This window comes from Artemia sp. Qi Xiang Cuo, chromosome 5 (assembly GCF_049724085.1).
Source record: "Artemia sp. Qi Xiang Cuo chromosome 5, ASM4972408v1, whole genome shotgun sequence".
NCBI classification, from domain to species: domain Eukaryota; kingdom Metazoa; phylum Arthropoda; class Branchiopoda; order Anostraca; family Artemiidae; genus Artemia; species Artemia sp. Qi Xiang Cuo.
In genome coordinates this window covers 35,881,745-35,894,612 of record NC_142798.1, presented here as the reverse complement: position 1 = coordinate 35,894,612, position 12,868 = coordinate 35,881,745, and the positions used below count along the sequence as shown (strand labels likewise).

At 33.5% G+C, this 12,868-nt stretch overlaps 1 protein-coding gene across 1 annotated transcript in view; it reads left to right on the top strand.

Moving 5' to 3' along the window:
• Positions 1 to 12,300, top strand: part of LOC148952089 (GMP reductase 2-like) — a 40,262-nt gene extending 27,962 nt beyond the window's left edge. The window contains exons 3-8 of the mRNA XM_089088841.1: positions 756 to 905; positions 1,766 to 1,873; positions 7,563 to 7,628; positions 10,138 to 10,260; positions 11,517 to 11,719; positions 12,002 to 12,300. Of these exons, the coding sequence (XP_088944967.1) occupies positions 756 to 905; positions 1,766 to 1,873; positions 7,563 to 7,628; positions 10,138 to 10,260; positions 11,517 to 11,719; positions 12,002 to 12,200 (849 nt within the window). The 3' untranslated portion in view covers positions 12,201 to 12,300. The remainder of the gene's footprint in view (positions 1 to 755; positions 906 to 1,765; positions 1,874 to 7,562; positions 7,629 to 10,137; positions 10,261 to 11,516; positions 11,720 to 12,001) is intronic.
• Positions 12,301 to 12,868: the final 568 nt, after the last annotated feature.

Here is a 12,868-nt window from a genome sequence, read left to right as displayed (position 1 = left end):
AATGAACATACATCGTAATTTTCTCACTCAAAATAAGAAAATCATAACCGATCCAGGATGAGAAACCGGTTTCTGTCGAATATTACGCAGCGTAATTCTTGAGTGCGTTCCGTTTAACAGACAAGTACCCTAACTTTTTATGTCATCCTTGTCCTTTACTTTCATTTTTAGTATAAGAAAGTGATTCTTGTGGGTTTTAGGATTCTATTTGCTTTTTGCTTTCGATTGTACTTTGAGAAAAGGCCCCTTTTAACAATGTTTTTCTCTTGCCCTGATGATGCACTGTTGTTATACATTCAAATATTATTATCATTTTAATTTCACTGGGATCAAGTCCCTTTTCTATTTCTTTTATTTTGTACAGACCGAAAACAAGTTTATTTCGCTTTTTCCAGAAACAATGCCTTTCTCCGAAAGAATGGACACAAAATGTATGAAGTTTAAGCTCATAACTTAACTTTCATATATATTACGCCAAATTATGTAAGAAATCTTGGAGCTAGAACTACTGAAAAATTTTGCCGTATCTCCCTAAAGTAAGTTCTTGTGTACGTAGTTAGTTCATTTAATGCTCCTTACATTCTTATTGGTAAAGACTATGATAATAGTCAGTAATCTTTTGTATGCAAGGTTATATTATACTGATAGAAACAAAAGCAGTGAAAATGTATCTCAAATGAGATATACCTCAAGGTATTTCTTGGACCTCCCTCGTATTTTAACTATAACAATGTTACTATTCTTTATTTTTTCAGCATAAAGTTCTCACAGCAATACATAAGCACTATACTGTTGACGATTGGAAAGAGTTTGCCAGAACAGATAAAGAAGTTATGCCTTATGTGTCTATTTCAAGCGGGACAAGCAAAGAAGACTTTGCAAAGTTACAAGAAGTTGTCGCACATGTAAGCAGTTTATAGAACTTTTGACCTCGTTTTCTTTCAAGTATATATTAGGGGTCTTCCAGCGTGGAACATTTTCTTTGTTTCATTCTCTTATTACCCCTAAAAAGTTGCATTCAAAGCCTCCAATATCACCACTGTAAGTCTGTGCTTCAGACTATTGGTCCAGATCCTCACCAGAGACATTGATGTAGGTGGGAAAGAACACCCCCCAAATTGCTTGAATATGTGCCACTGATCCTAAATATTAATCATAAAAATGCGTCAAGTTATTCGAAATTTGTTGAATAATGAAAAAAAATCCATCGAATCACAAGGCAACCTTTGCTTCACCAACATCACTGTCGCGTCTTTATGAAAGATTTCAATCAATGTAAAAACCTAAGTAACGGATTTTTTAACTTATACACTAGGCTAAATCTCTAACATAATTTTATTGTTAATATCAGAGGATTACTTAGTCTAGAATATAAAATAAAATTAGTCATATCAACATCTAATGACGATACACTCAAACTGATAAAAACGTAAAAATTCTAAAAATTCATTCACTTTCTGCCCAAGACCAGCAAAACAACGAATAGTTTAGTATCATAAGCAAATGAAATTAGTCGATAATCTTGAAGATCAAACCTCATACCATTAAAATGAATTAGGTACAGAAGTGGACCATAGGCCGTCCGATGTGGCACACCACATGACACTAGACACAATGAAGAAAATACAAAATTAATCATTACCTACAACAAGCCGTAACCTTCATTTGTATTGCTTATAGTAAAGATGCTACAGCACAAACATTTCTTTTTTCACTTTGTAGTTCTTTCCTCGTGTCACAAGTTAATCTTAAGCATATTTTTTAGATTCCTGAGATTAAATTTATATGCCTAGACATAGCCAACGGCTATTCAGAGCACTTTGTGGAACATGTCAAATGTGTGCGAGAGTCGTTTCCAGATCACGTGATTATGGTAAGATTGATTTTAAGTTTTGGTATTAACTTTGAGATTCTTAACAGTTAAGAAGCTCTATGGGTTTGCAATTGATTTTGTGCTTTCATTATTTGATAAATGTACTCAATGTGTCGGTTTTAGAATAACTAAGTATAAAAAAAGAAGTTTTTTCTACTAAAAGTAAGGAGCAACATGAAGTTCGTTTGAAATTCAAACGAACAGAAATTATCCTGTATTTGAAGGGGGCTGCCCACTCCTCATTACCCCTGTCTTCACGCTAAAAATTTTTGTAGTTAAAAAAAGGTTCAGATTCTAATTAAACTCTAAACATCTTCTCTTCACACTAAAGTTGTTCTAGTACTTAAAAAAAGGTTCAGATTCCAATTCAACGGTCCCTACGTTTCTGGGGTCGTTCAGTAGGAATTGGGACAAGAGGCCGAATTTTAGCGTAAAGAGTGGGGTATTGAGGAGGGGGCAGTCGCCCTCATAAACGGAATAAATTCTGTTCGTTTTAAGTTTTATGTTGCTTCTTACTTTTAGTACAAATTTAATTCTTACTTCACTGTTTTTCAAATAATCCCAGGAAATCCACTCTCTCTCTATATAAAATACCCCCCCCCCCCCCCCGAAAAATTATTCCATGGAAAGTTCTTCTTTCATAAAATCCTAACTCCTGGCAATTCCATCGTCGCTGCAAATTCCCCCAGAACAGATTTTGCGGACAGATTCTGCATGAAAAATACTTCTTACCAAATTTACATTTGAAACAAACATGTTTTTTATTAATTTTCTGATCGCTTTTCAGGTCACGACGAAATTCACCCTATTTATAAATTTCCATAGACCCCTCTCCCTCCTCAATGGAAAGTTTCTCCCGCTGAAAGTTTTCCCATTTAGAGTTACTCCTATTGATAATTCCCCATGGAGAATTTGTCCCCTGGAAAATCCCCTAAGAGAATTCCAACTCCACTGAAAATTCCCAAAGGATCTCCATAAGTAAAATTGAGTACTAAAACTTTTAATTTCCGTTCAAATGAGCCCTCCCCCGATCTAGGATCATTGGTTCGATACGATCACCCCTGAAAAAAAAAAAAACGGAACCTTGATCTTTGTCCTGGCAAAAATACAGAATTACATATTTTTGCAGATGAGAGCTTGGAGTCTCTACAGTAGGGATCGTTTATACGCTGAATCTGATGGGACGATTTTCCATAACATTCCTTGACTTTTGGAAGATGCCCCCCCCCTTTTTCTGGAAATCAGGCAAATTTTCTCAGACCCGTAGCTTTTGCTAGATAACATTAAACTTAATGAATATGATATATTGGGAATCAATATTTTTATCTTAATTAGGTATATTTCATTAGGATTGAGCGTCAGAGAAACATAATAATAATAATAATTTATTATAAGCCAAAAACTGGCCATACAGCACAGTATTCTTAAATACACTCCACAAGAAAAATAACACAAATATCAGGTTTCACTTATTGATGTCAACGCTTCATTTACATATTTACATAACTGCCTGATTGTTCTTTTTACAGTCGTCTTCAGGATTCCCGGGAACTCCAAGTTACCACCCTCAAAATACTTTTCCCTTAATACAGAAAGTTCGAATGAGCCCTCTCCCGACATTTTAGAATCACTGGATGGATAAGATCATACCTGAAAAAAAACAAAAAACAAATAAACACGCATTCGTGATATTTCTTCTGAAAATAAAAATACACATCTTTCTGATAGGAACTTGAAGGCCATACCGTAGGGTTCTCTGATATGTTGAATCTGTATGTGTGATTTTCATTAAGAATCTTTGACTTTTATGGGGTGTTTTCCCCTTTTTCGAGAATTAGGCAAATTCTCTCAGACTTGTAGCCTTTGATGGGTAACACTAAACTTAATGAAGCCTATATATTTGGAATCAGCACAATAAGCCTATTCTTTTGATATATTAAATAAAAAAAAACTGAAAGAATCTTTCAACTAAAAGTAAGGAGCAAAACTTAAAACGAATAGAAATTATTACGTATATGAGAGGGATTGCTCCTCAACGCCTCGCTCTTTACGCTAAAATTTTTTAGTACTTTTAAAAAAGCTTCTTATTGTTCTAATTAAACGAACCTTGTGTTTCAGGAATATTTCTTAAAAAATTGGGACAAATTCTAACTTTACCGTAAAGAGCGAGGTGTTGAGGAAGAGAAACCCCCTCATATACGTAATAATTTCTTTTCGTGTCAAGTTTTAGTGTTGCGCTATACTTTACCCCCGTTCCCCCTCATGTGGAAATATATAGCCCAAATGTGTTTCTAAAGTATTATATTTTTATCTTACTTAGGTATACTTCATTAGGACTGAGCGTCAGAGAAACATATTAGAAGAATATTAGGTAGGGGGTATATCATACAAGTACCGTCAATTCTTTTGATGTACCAATTCTTATCAAAATTCCTTTTTTTTTAGAGTTTTGGTTACTATTGGGCCGAGTCGCTCTATACTTAAAGTTTGTTACTACGTACTGTTTGAAAATATTGAAAGTTTTCAGAAAATAATATGCAAAGTCACTTGGATAATTGCTCCCTTTTGGAGAAAACCTTATAAAGGATAAATGTTCTCATGTACACCCTAAGTGTAATAAAGTGTGTGAGGGTTGTGTCGATCCTACAGCTTCGTGTTGAATGATTATACAAAATTTGCAGAAAGAAGGTTTCGTCTTGGCTTGTTTCGTATATAATACGGTTAGAAGAGACCAAACCTTACTTATTTTTATTGTTCTCTTAATTAGTCTCCTAACTTTTGTTAGTTTTCTTATTAGTAGATATAAAACGATCAAAGAGCTCCACCTTCTTTTCCTTCCGAAACAATAGCGATTCGAAACTTGTAACAGGGCACTAAGACGAATAAGAAAACAGAACACTGTTTCACTTTGGATCCAATCGGCTTCTTTGAGCTATTACCCAAAAATGAAGGATTTGAATTGCCATTATTCACCTAATAGCTATTACACCAATTGAAACGAGGATTTAGACGTATATATATATATATCTACATTTATCGAATGTTTTCCAAAGCTTACAAATTTACATACAAGATGAAAAAGGTACAACCAAAGGGAAAGGGCCTAACCAGAAATACTGCATGGTGGGCAAGTTCACTGTATATTCGACAAATTAAACTCAATTCAGCTCTTTCTCAGTGGTAGGCAATTGATAAGCACCTGAATTCAATTTTTAAAGATATGAATTGGGAATTTAAGCTTATAATAATAAATGCTACAATACCAACTTCGTAACCGACAATTTTTACTTTCTTTATTTTAGCATGTCATCTCAAGTCGTTATGCAGAATTGTGCATTTTACTGTAGGATTGTTATGTGACGAACATAACTTTTAATATCAATAAGATCAAATTTAGCATGCCATGACGGAATACTAAGAATAAGACCGTTTTTTCTAATTGAAGTTTTACCCGTGTCTGAGTCGAACTCCTACCTACCTTCCTAAATTGGAAAGATTTTGCCAAGGAGGAAAAATAAGTAAAACTAATGCAAAGTAATATACACTTTGTTTAACATCATTTTTTATACGAACATTTTCGCTGCTGCTGTATAACGAAAAGACCCTTAGCACTAATATCAATATTTTGTTTTTTTATTCAGTTTTGACCCAGACCACTTTGTACGGAAGAGATGGTCGTTGAAACTTGGAAGGGGTATCATTCAGTTGAAAATTGAAAGCTTTATTCGGGTATTATATACTGTGATATGTAAATTGTTGATTGTTTTATTATTGGCTTTACGGTGGACAAGAGGCATGTTTGATCTTGGTTGCCATATTGACTGGAAACTGCTTTTCTTTGAAGAGCTCCACTTAAAAAAAAAACGCTTTTCTAAATAAATTTTCTAAGATTGATCTTTTCTTCCACGTTTAGTTTGCTTTAACTAAAAAAAAAAAAAAAATCAGCGAAGATTTAGTAAATAGTTTTGACAGCTGATATGAAACATATGCTGGCTGTATTAATTTAAAGTATCAGTCACCCAAGTTTGTGCTGAAGATGTATAGAAATTCCAAGATGTTTTAACTGTCCTTCATAAGTTTCTTGTTTTGTTTGGTATCCCAAATATAGTGTAGCTGTCATTATAGAAGGGGAGGAGAGTATACAGGCTAAGAAATAATAACAAATGGGAATGATAAAGTATAAAGTAAACAATCTTGCAACATTCTGAATATGATTAAATACACATTATAAATAATGACATATTGAAAAAAAACTATCCCCCAAGGAAAATTTTATGTGTCATTTACGGTGGTTATGGGCTGATTTAAAGCCAACTTTGTTTATAAAGTTCGGGGGAATATGCATCAATGAGCCCATTTAGTGCGTAACTGAAGCCTAACTTTTCACGAGGGAGAGACTATATTCAGAGAGAAAAAGGAGACTTAATTTATGCTGCCGTGTTAAAAAGTTTGCTTTAATTCCTACCCTGCGACGTATTTTCTTAGCCAATCACATTGCTCTTATTTTGACAAATAGCCCATCCTTTTTAAAACCATGTCTATAAGCATCTAATAGCCGGATGGTCAAGCCTTATACTATTTTCAGCCACTAAAAAGAATGCAAAGCCTGATTCGTCCTTTTGTGTGCAGTTTTAAGCCAATAATAAAAACGAACGGTTTTTTAGTCACAGAACTTTTAAGGGTAAACCTTGTGTTTCTGTATGTATAGATTCTCTTAGAAGAGAAATAGTTAAAGTAACTTTTGTTTACTCCACAATGAATAGCTAGTGCTGCTGGAACTAGATAAATCACATGACAAGTTTTCGGCTCCTACAAATCCTTACGAGGCCAATTTCACACTGCATATAAATAAGTATGTTGGCCCAGCAAAAAAAGCTCCAAAAATTAGCTAATTCGTTGAAAAAGTGTAAACTTCTGATTTTTTTTTTGCATCATCTGAAACGATTTCAAGTTCTTGTGTTAGTGGTGAGCCTTCCAACTCTGAATGCTTCCAAAATACCATGTGCCATTGAAGTCTCTGCAAGACCAACTAGAGATTGAATGTTGCTCATTTTGTCAACAGTTTCTGTCTTAATCAGATACATCGTGTTCGTCTTGATTATAAAATTCTTGGTTTCTCAGCTAACCTTCAAACCCTGTTTATTAATTAGATATAAATATTTAGCAATAAAAATAAACGAGAGACACACACTAAAAAAGGAGAAAGCAACCAAGTTACTACCGTATTTATGAAACTTTTTTCCTTTTCTAAAATTTATTTTGGAATTTTCAAGCTTTGGGGGAAGGATTCTAAACTAACTAATATACGAGATGTGAAAATATCCACTTCTTTAAACAGCTTTTCTGGAGTGAAATGTAAAATCTAATCCTTGCCGTTAATGTTTTAATCTAATCAAGGCTAGCGAGGAGCTGGCATCCATTTTCATTGAATTTTTTTTAAACCCCTTTTTTCTAATTTTGTTAAATTTATGTTTAAACTAAAATTGCATACAATTTAAAAGGTAAAGTTTTTTTTTAGCACATTATTCGCCATTTTTGTTGAATTTAAGAGGGTTGTTGATGCAGGTTGTATAACAAAGTGTACTACTTCGTGACAGCTTGCTGATGAAGATTAAAAATCTTGTATTTGAGACTATGATGGTTTTTTTTTAATGATTGCCTGCTTTACTTTGTTTGTATAACTTTACAGGCTGGAAATGTTGTAACTCATGAAATGGTGGAAGAGTTGCTTCTCGCTGGTGCAGACGTCATCAAGGTACCTTCAGTTTTATTTAGAACCTTTGCATGATGCAAAACTTTCAATTGCTCAGCATTACCTCATGTATAGGTTTACACTGGTGAATTAAGTAAAGGGCTTTTCTAATGACAAACTGGGCTGTAAAATCATAATCTGGATTGCCTTTTCACTAACAATTTGGAATGCTATCCTTGTGACTGTCGGGATTTTGAGTTTTTATTTGTGAATTGGACAACCTTGCAGGTAAGTAAGGTTTGGATTTTTGATCGTAGATTGTGCCGGTTTTGTGGGTTGGATTTCGGATATATAAATCTGTAATCGAAAAAAATAAGAAAAAAATAACGAGAACAAAACGATCCGAACGATAATTCTTTATTCGAAAGAAAAGCTATACAACAACTGTTATAAGTTTAGCCACGAGAGAGCACATGACTCATAGTGATGGTTGAAGAAAGAAAGAAAAACTCCAAGAAAGTCGAACCAACTGAACTTACAACATACGTATACATACATGGATTGTTCAAGATATTACGGATAACAGGATATTGTATTTCACAGATGTCGTAAGAGATATTAGAGTCATTTGATGTAAAAAAATGAAAAATAAAACAAGAACAATTCTTTAATAGTAAGAACTTAGTTATTGTTCTTGCGGAGGGCAGGCACGCATGCGGGAATTTAGTTCCGAGAAAGTTTGCGCTGTGAGAGGTAGTTAAATAAAAAAAAACAAATAAGTTATATAAAAAATGCAGAAAATCGTTGGAATAACCTTAAAAACCTTGGCTGCGCTTGAAGGACCCTCACTCCTCTTATACGTGCTTGGCTGGGGGGCTGGAAGCTCATCATCTTGGATTTTATTCATATCCATAATGATACATTCATATATTTTTAATTCAAGCTCTAATATATTTTAGCTACTAATGGCTTAGGGTGACAGATTCAGGGCCTTTTCTGTAGAGATACGGATTATTTTATGAATGTTACTCACGGCAAAACTTCTGCTTTGCCTTAACCAGTAAACCAAAGTTTTGAAAACCAAGTAGGGTTATTTTTTTTAATTATCTCTGAAAATTAATCCCAAGCCCTAGGATAGAAAAAATGTTGACCCAAATTGGGTTTACGAAACCTTATAATAAAACCCTCTAAGCGTTTGTGTTTTAATTTATAAAAACTAATTTTTTCAACTTATTGCGAAAACAGGCCCATTCGCATCAATTTTTCGAGGTAGGAAGGGAGCTATGTTGTTTGGAAGTAGGGAAATGTGTTTTAAGTTGTTCTAAAAATGGTATGAATTTTAAGATTTCAAGAGAAGGGTACGGGCACAAAGCAACCCCCGCCCATCCCATTCCGCGCCACTCGTTTGTGCTTGAAACACTATCAAAGGTATGGGTCATCAGTTTCCTTTCTAGCAAGATTCACTGTAACAGCCAGCTATTAATTACCTTGTCGAAACATATTTTTTTTTCTTTTGAATTAACGGCCAATACGATAACCTTCTATTCGTGTTTCAAAAGTCAAGATTGACATTTTTTTTCTTGTATTGCAGAAAACGTTACATATTTAAGAAGACTTTCCTATCCCGTTCTTAAAATTTAAAATCAATTGGGAATCTTCCATGCTAGCTTCCAAACTATATTCTTTTGGTTAAACATCCGAAATTCAGAGGACAAAATATGAATTGTGGAGGGCAGGCACGCCTACCGGACTTTAGTTCTGAGAAAGTTTGCGCTGTGGGAGGTACAAAAATGTAAACAAAAAAACACACAGAAATTATATTGAAAACGCAGGATATTATTGGCACCATCGTGCAAATCTCGTCACTTCAATAGGCTTACGCTTAAAGGACCCTCACTCTTCTTTCAAGTGCTTGGCTGTGGGCTGGAAGCTTATTCATTTTATATTAGATTTTATTCATATCAATAATGATATAGTCATATATTTTTAAATCAAGCTCTAATATATTTTAGCCGCTAATGGCTAACATGACTGATTCAGGGCCTTTTCTGTAGATATGGATAAGGTATAGTTTTATTTTATTAATGTTGCTCATGGCAAAACTTCTGCTTTGCCTGAACAGTTAAAACGAAGTTCGGAAAACCAAACAAGATTAAATTTCTAGATTTTTAGTTATATACGACGAAACGTAAGTGAAATTAAATTTGTTTACAAGTTACATAACCTGTGGAGATTTGGGGGGAAAAGTGTGATTTTTCTCTTAAGTTAATTTTATCTCTAAGATGTATGCAACAAATTGGGATCTAAAACGAGGAAAACTTAATAAAAATTCATTTTTTTCGTCTAGTCCAAGCTTTATTATACTGTAAGTTCCATTGTATGATAATTTTATGTATTTAAGGCTTTTCAAAACAAATTCTATTTTTTTAGTCTATGTTTTTATTATGCTCATTACTGTACGTAGTTATTCTCCTTGAAAATTATTTTTAGGCTCTTAGACCTTAATTATGTTCTTAGGTTCTTAGAAATAAACATTCTTTGGGATTTTTAACCCTTATGTGTTCTATTTCAGGTTGGTATCGGACCAGGCTCAGTGTGCACGACCAGAAAGAAGGCAGGTGTGGGTTATCCACAACTTAGTGCAGTAATTGAATGCGCAGACGCAGCGCATGGCTTGGGAGGTCACATTATATCGGTAATAGTTTCTATTCGTTCTACAATGTTTTGTAACAGCAATTAATTTTGTATGATCTTTATACTATGTGTATGCTCTGGTATATTGGCTTTTGACCGACTTTATATAGACTGAACTATTCCCAAACTAAAATATATTGACAAAAGAAAATAGACCTATATGAAAGGAGCAAACTCAGAAAGATAGAACTGACCAATACGCCCTCCAATTAAGCGAAACCTAAAAATTAAAGTGGCCACAATCATTTAATATTGCTAAGTTTGTTATCTTTCTTAAAAATCTATAATTTGACCTCTTTTTCTATTGAATTACCGAAAAATGTTGATTTTTAGTCTTCAGAGCGATTTCATATTTTTCTTGGATAACCATCTTTCAACCCACTTAAAATTGTCCCGTTTATACCAAACTTTGGAAACATGCTTAAATATGAAGGCAAGACTTTATGTAAAAAAAAAGTTAGTAAGATATATTTTTTAAAGGTCTAAGTAAGAATTACTTCATTTTTCGGATGTAGGTCCAAATTGTGCTGCAGACATTTCGTTGATAAAAAAAGTAGCCTCTTCCAGAAAATGTATCAGTTATTCACATATTACACGCGAAATAACGGTGAAATTAGGTTGTAATACTCTATTTTAAAGAATACATTCTAAAAATTTCAGGGCTGCTGTAATTAAGCTTAAACGTACTTAATACAGAAAAGATTAAGTCAACTTCCTGAGAAGTCTGAGAAAATCCAAATTTATAAATGACTTCAATATATATTTTTAAAAACTCTGGAAATGACTCACGAGCCGAAATGATAAATAAAAAATACTGTTGTATAATTTGTGGCGTAAAAAACTCAGTAGAAAATTATTTTGATTGAATTCTACGCTTATTATTGAGTTTATAATAGCTTTGAGATAACAATAAGATACTTCGCTAAAGTTGGTACTTAGGTAATCCGACAGGGGTAAAAGAAAAGTTCGCAAACAAGATGTTGTCATACGAAATTCCTTAGAGGAATAGGGAACTTCCTGGGGTGTAATAAAGAGTAGAGCTCTAAATTTGGTACGTTCGAGGAGGTGCAAACAACATTTATTTCCATAAACTTAAGTGCACAGGTTGCCAAAGTGACAACGTACAATAAATTTTGCTGGTTTTTAACCAAAGATATATTTCCTTCTTTTAATTTTATAGTCCATCATTTTTTCCTTTACTAAGTATTAATACATATTTATTTTTTGTTTAGTATGAACTATTTAACTTCTTTTTAGGATGGAGGATGTACCTGCCCTGGAGATGTTGCAAAAGCATTTGGGGGAGGTGCGGATTTCGTTATGCTTGGTGGAATGCTTGCAGGCCATGACCAGTCTGGAGGAGAGACAATTGAAAGGGCTAACAGAAAGTACAAACTTTTTTATGGAATGTCCTCAGCAACCGCAATGATGAAACATGCTGGCGGTGTTTCAGAATATCGGTAAGTAATTTGAACTTGATCCAGTGAGCTCGGTTTCTTCTTACACGTTAAGGTTCACAGTGATTTTGTTGAAATGATTGCTCTCTTTAAAAGAGTAGATTCAAATTCACCTTTATTTCTTATGCGTCGAACTAATCCCCTGTTTGGGTCCTCAGTTATTTTCAATTTTATTTAATTTTTGTTTTGTTTAAATTTAAGAAATTGTTGTATTTTGTTTATAGTCTGAAAGTAGAAATTCCCACCAGCGTAATTTTCGTCGTGTAATGTTAACTTATTTTTTAGTGCATCGGAAGGAAAGACTGTCGAGGTGCCTTACAAGGGTGACGTTGAAGGAACAATTCTGGATATTTTAGGAGGAATTCGCTCTGCCTGTACTTATACTGGTGCTAGCAAACTCAAAGAATTGTCAAAAAGAACAACATTCATTCGAGTTACCCAACAAACAAATGAGATTTTTACACAATGGAACAAAACTGATTAAGTAGCTGCTAGACTCTGTTAATAACAAAAAATTTTGCTGTTTTGCCTTTGAAACCTATGTTGTATTAATTCATAATAAATTTTGGTTTTCTTTTTCAGAATTTGGAATATTTTTATTTTATTTTAACCGTATTGTATAATAAGGTTGGAAGTTCTAATTTTTTTGCTTCAGTAATGTTCGGAATGTTTTACTGGCATGCTTTTATCCCACACTCCTCTCCAAATAAATTGATTTAGGCAAGTGTCAAGACATGCCATGTTTCCCGGAATACTCATTTTAATTCAATTAATTTTTTGCGTTTATCATAAACACTATCAAAAAATTCGTTTATATAATTGTTTTACTATTAGCTAACTATTCGACACTATTAGAAATTATCAGAAGTTTCAGTTCCTTTTTCAAATAATTAAAAATGAAAGAAAAAAAAATGTTTTTCTATGGAAAGTAAAGAGTTAATTTGAAACTTAAAACAAGCAAAAATTTCTATTCTCTAAAATTTCCAAGCTCTGCAATTTTAATTCCTTAAGAAAAAAAAAACTCCTAGCTTTTGGCAAAGCGTACTATCAGCCCCAGAAAGGTTTGAAATGCTTTTTGAGCTTAAAAAGCTAACCTTTTTTAAAGATAGCTTAAAAAGCTAACAACGGTAAAATAGAGACTTGTGCTTCTTT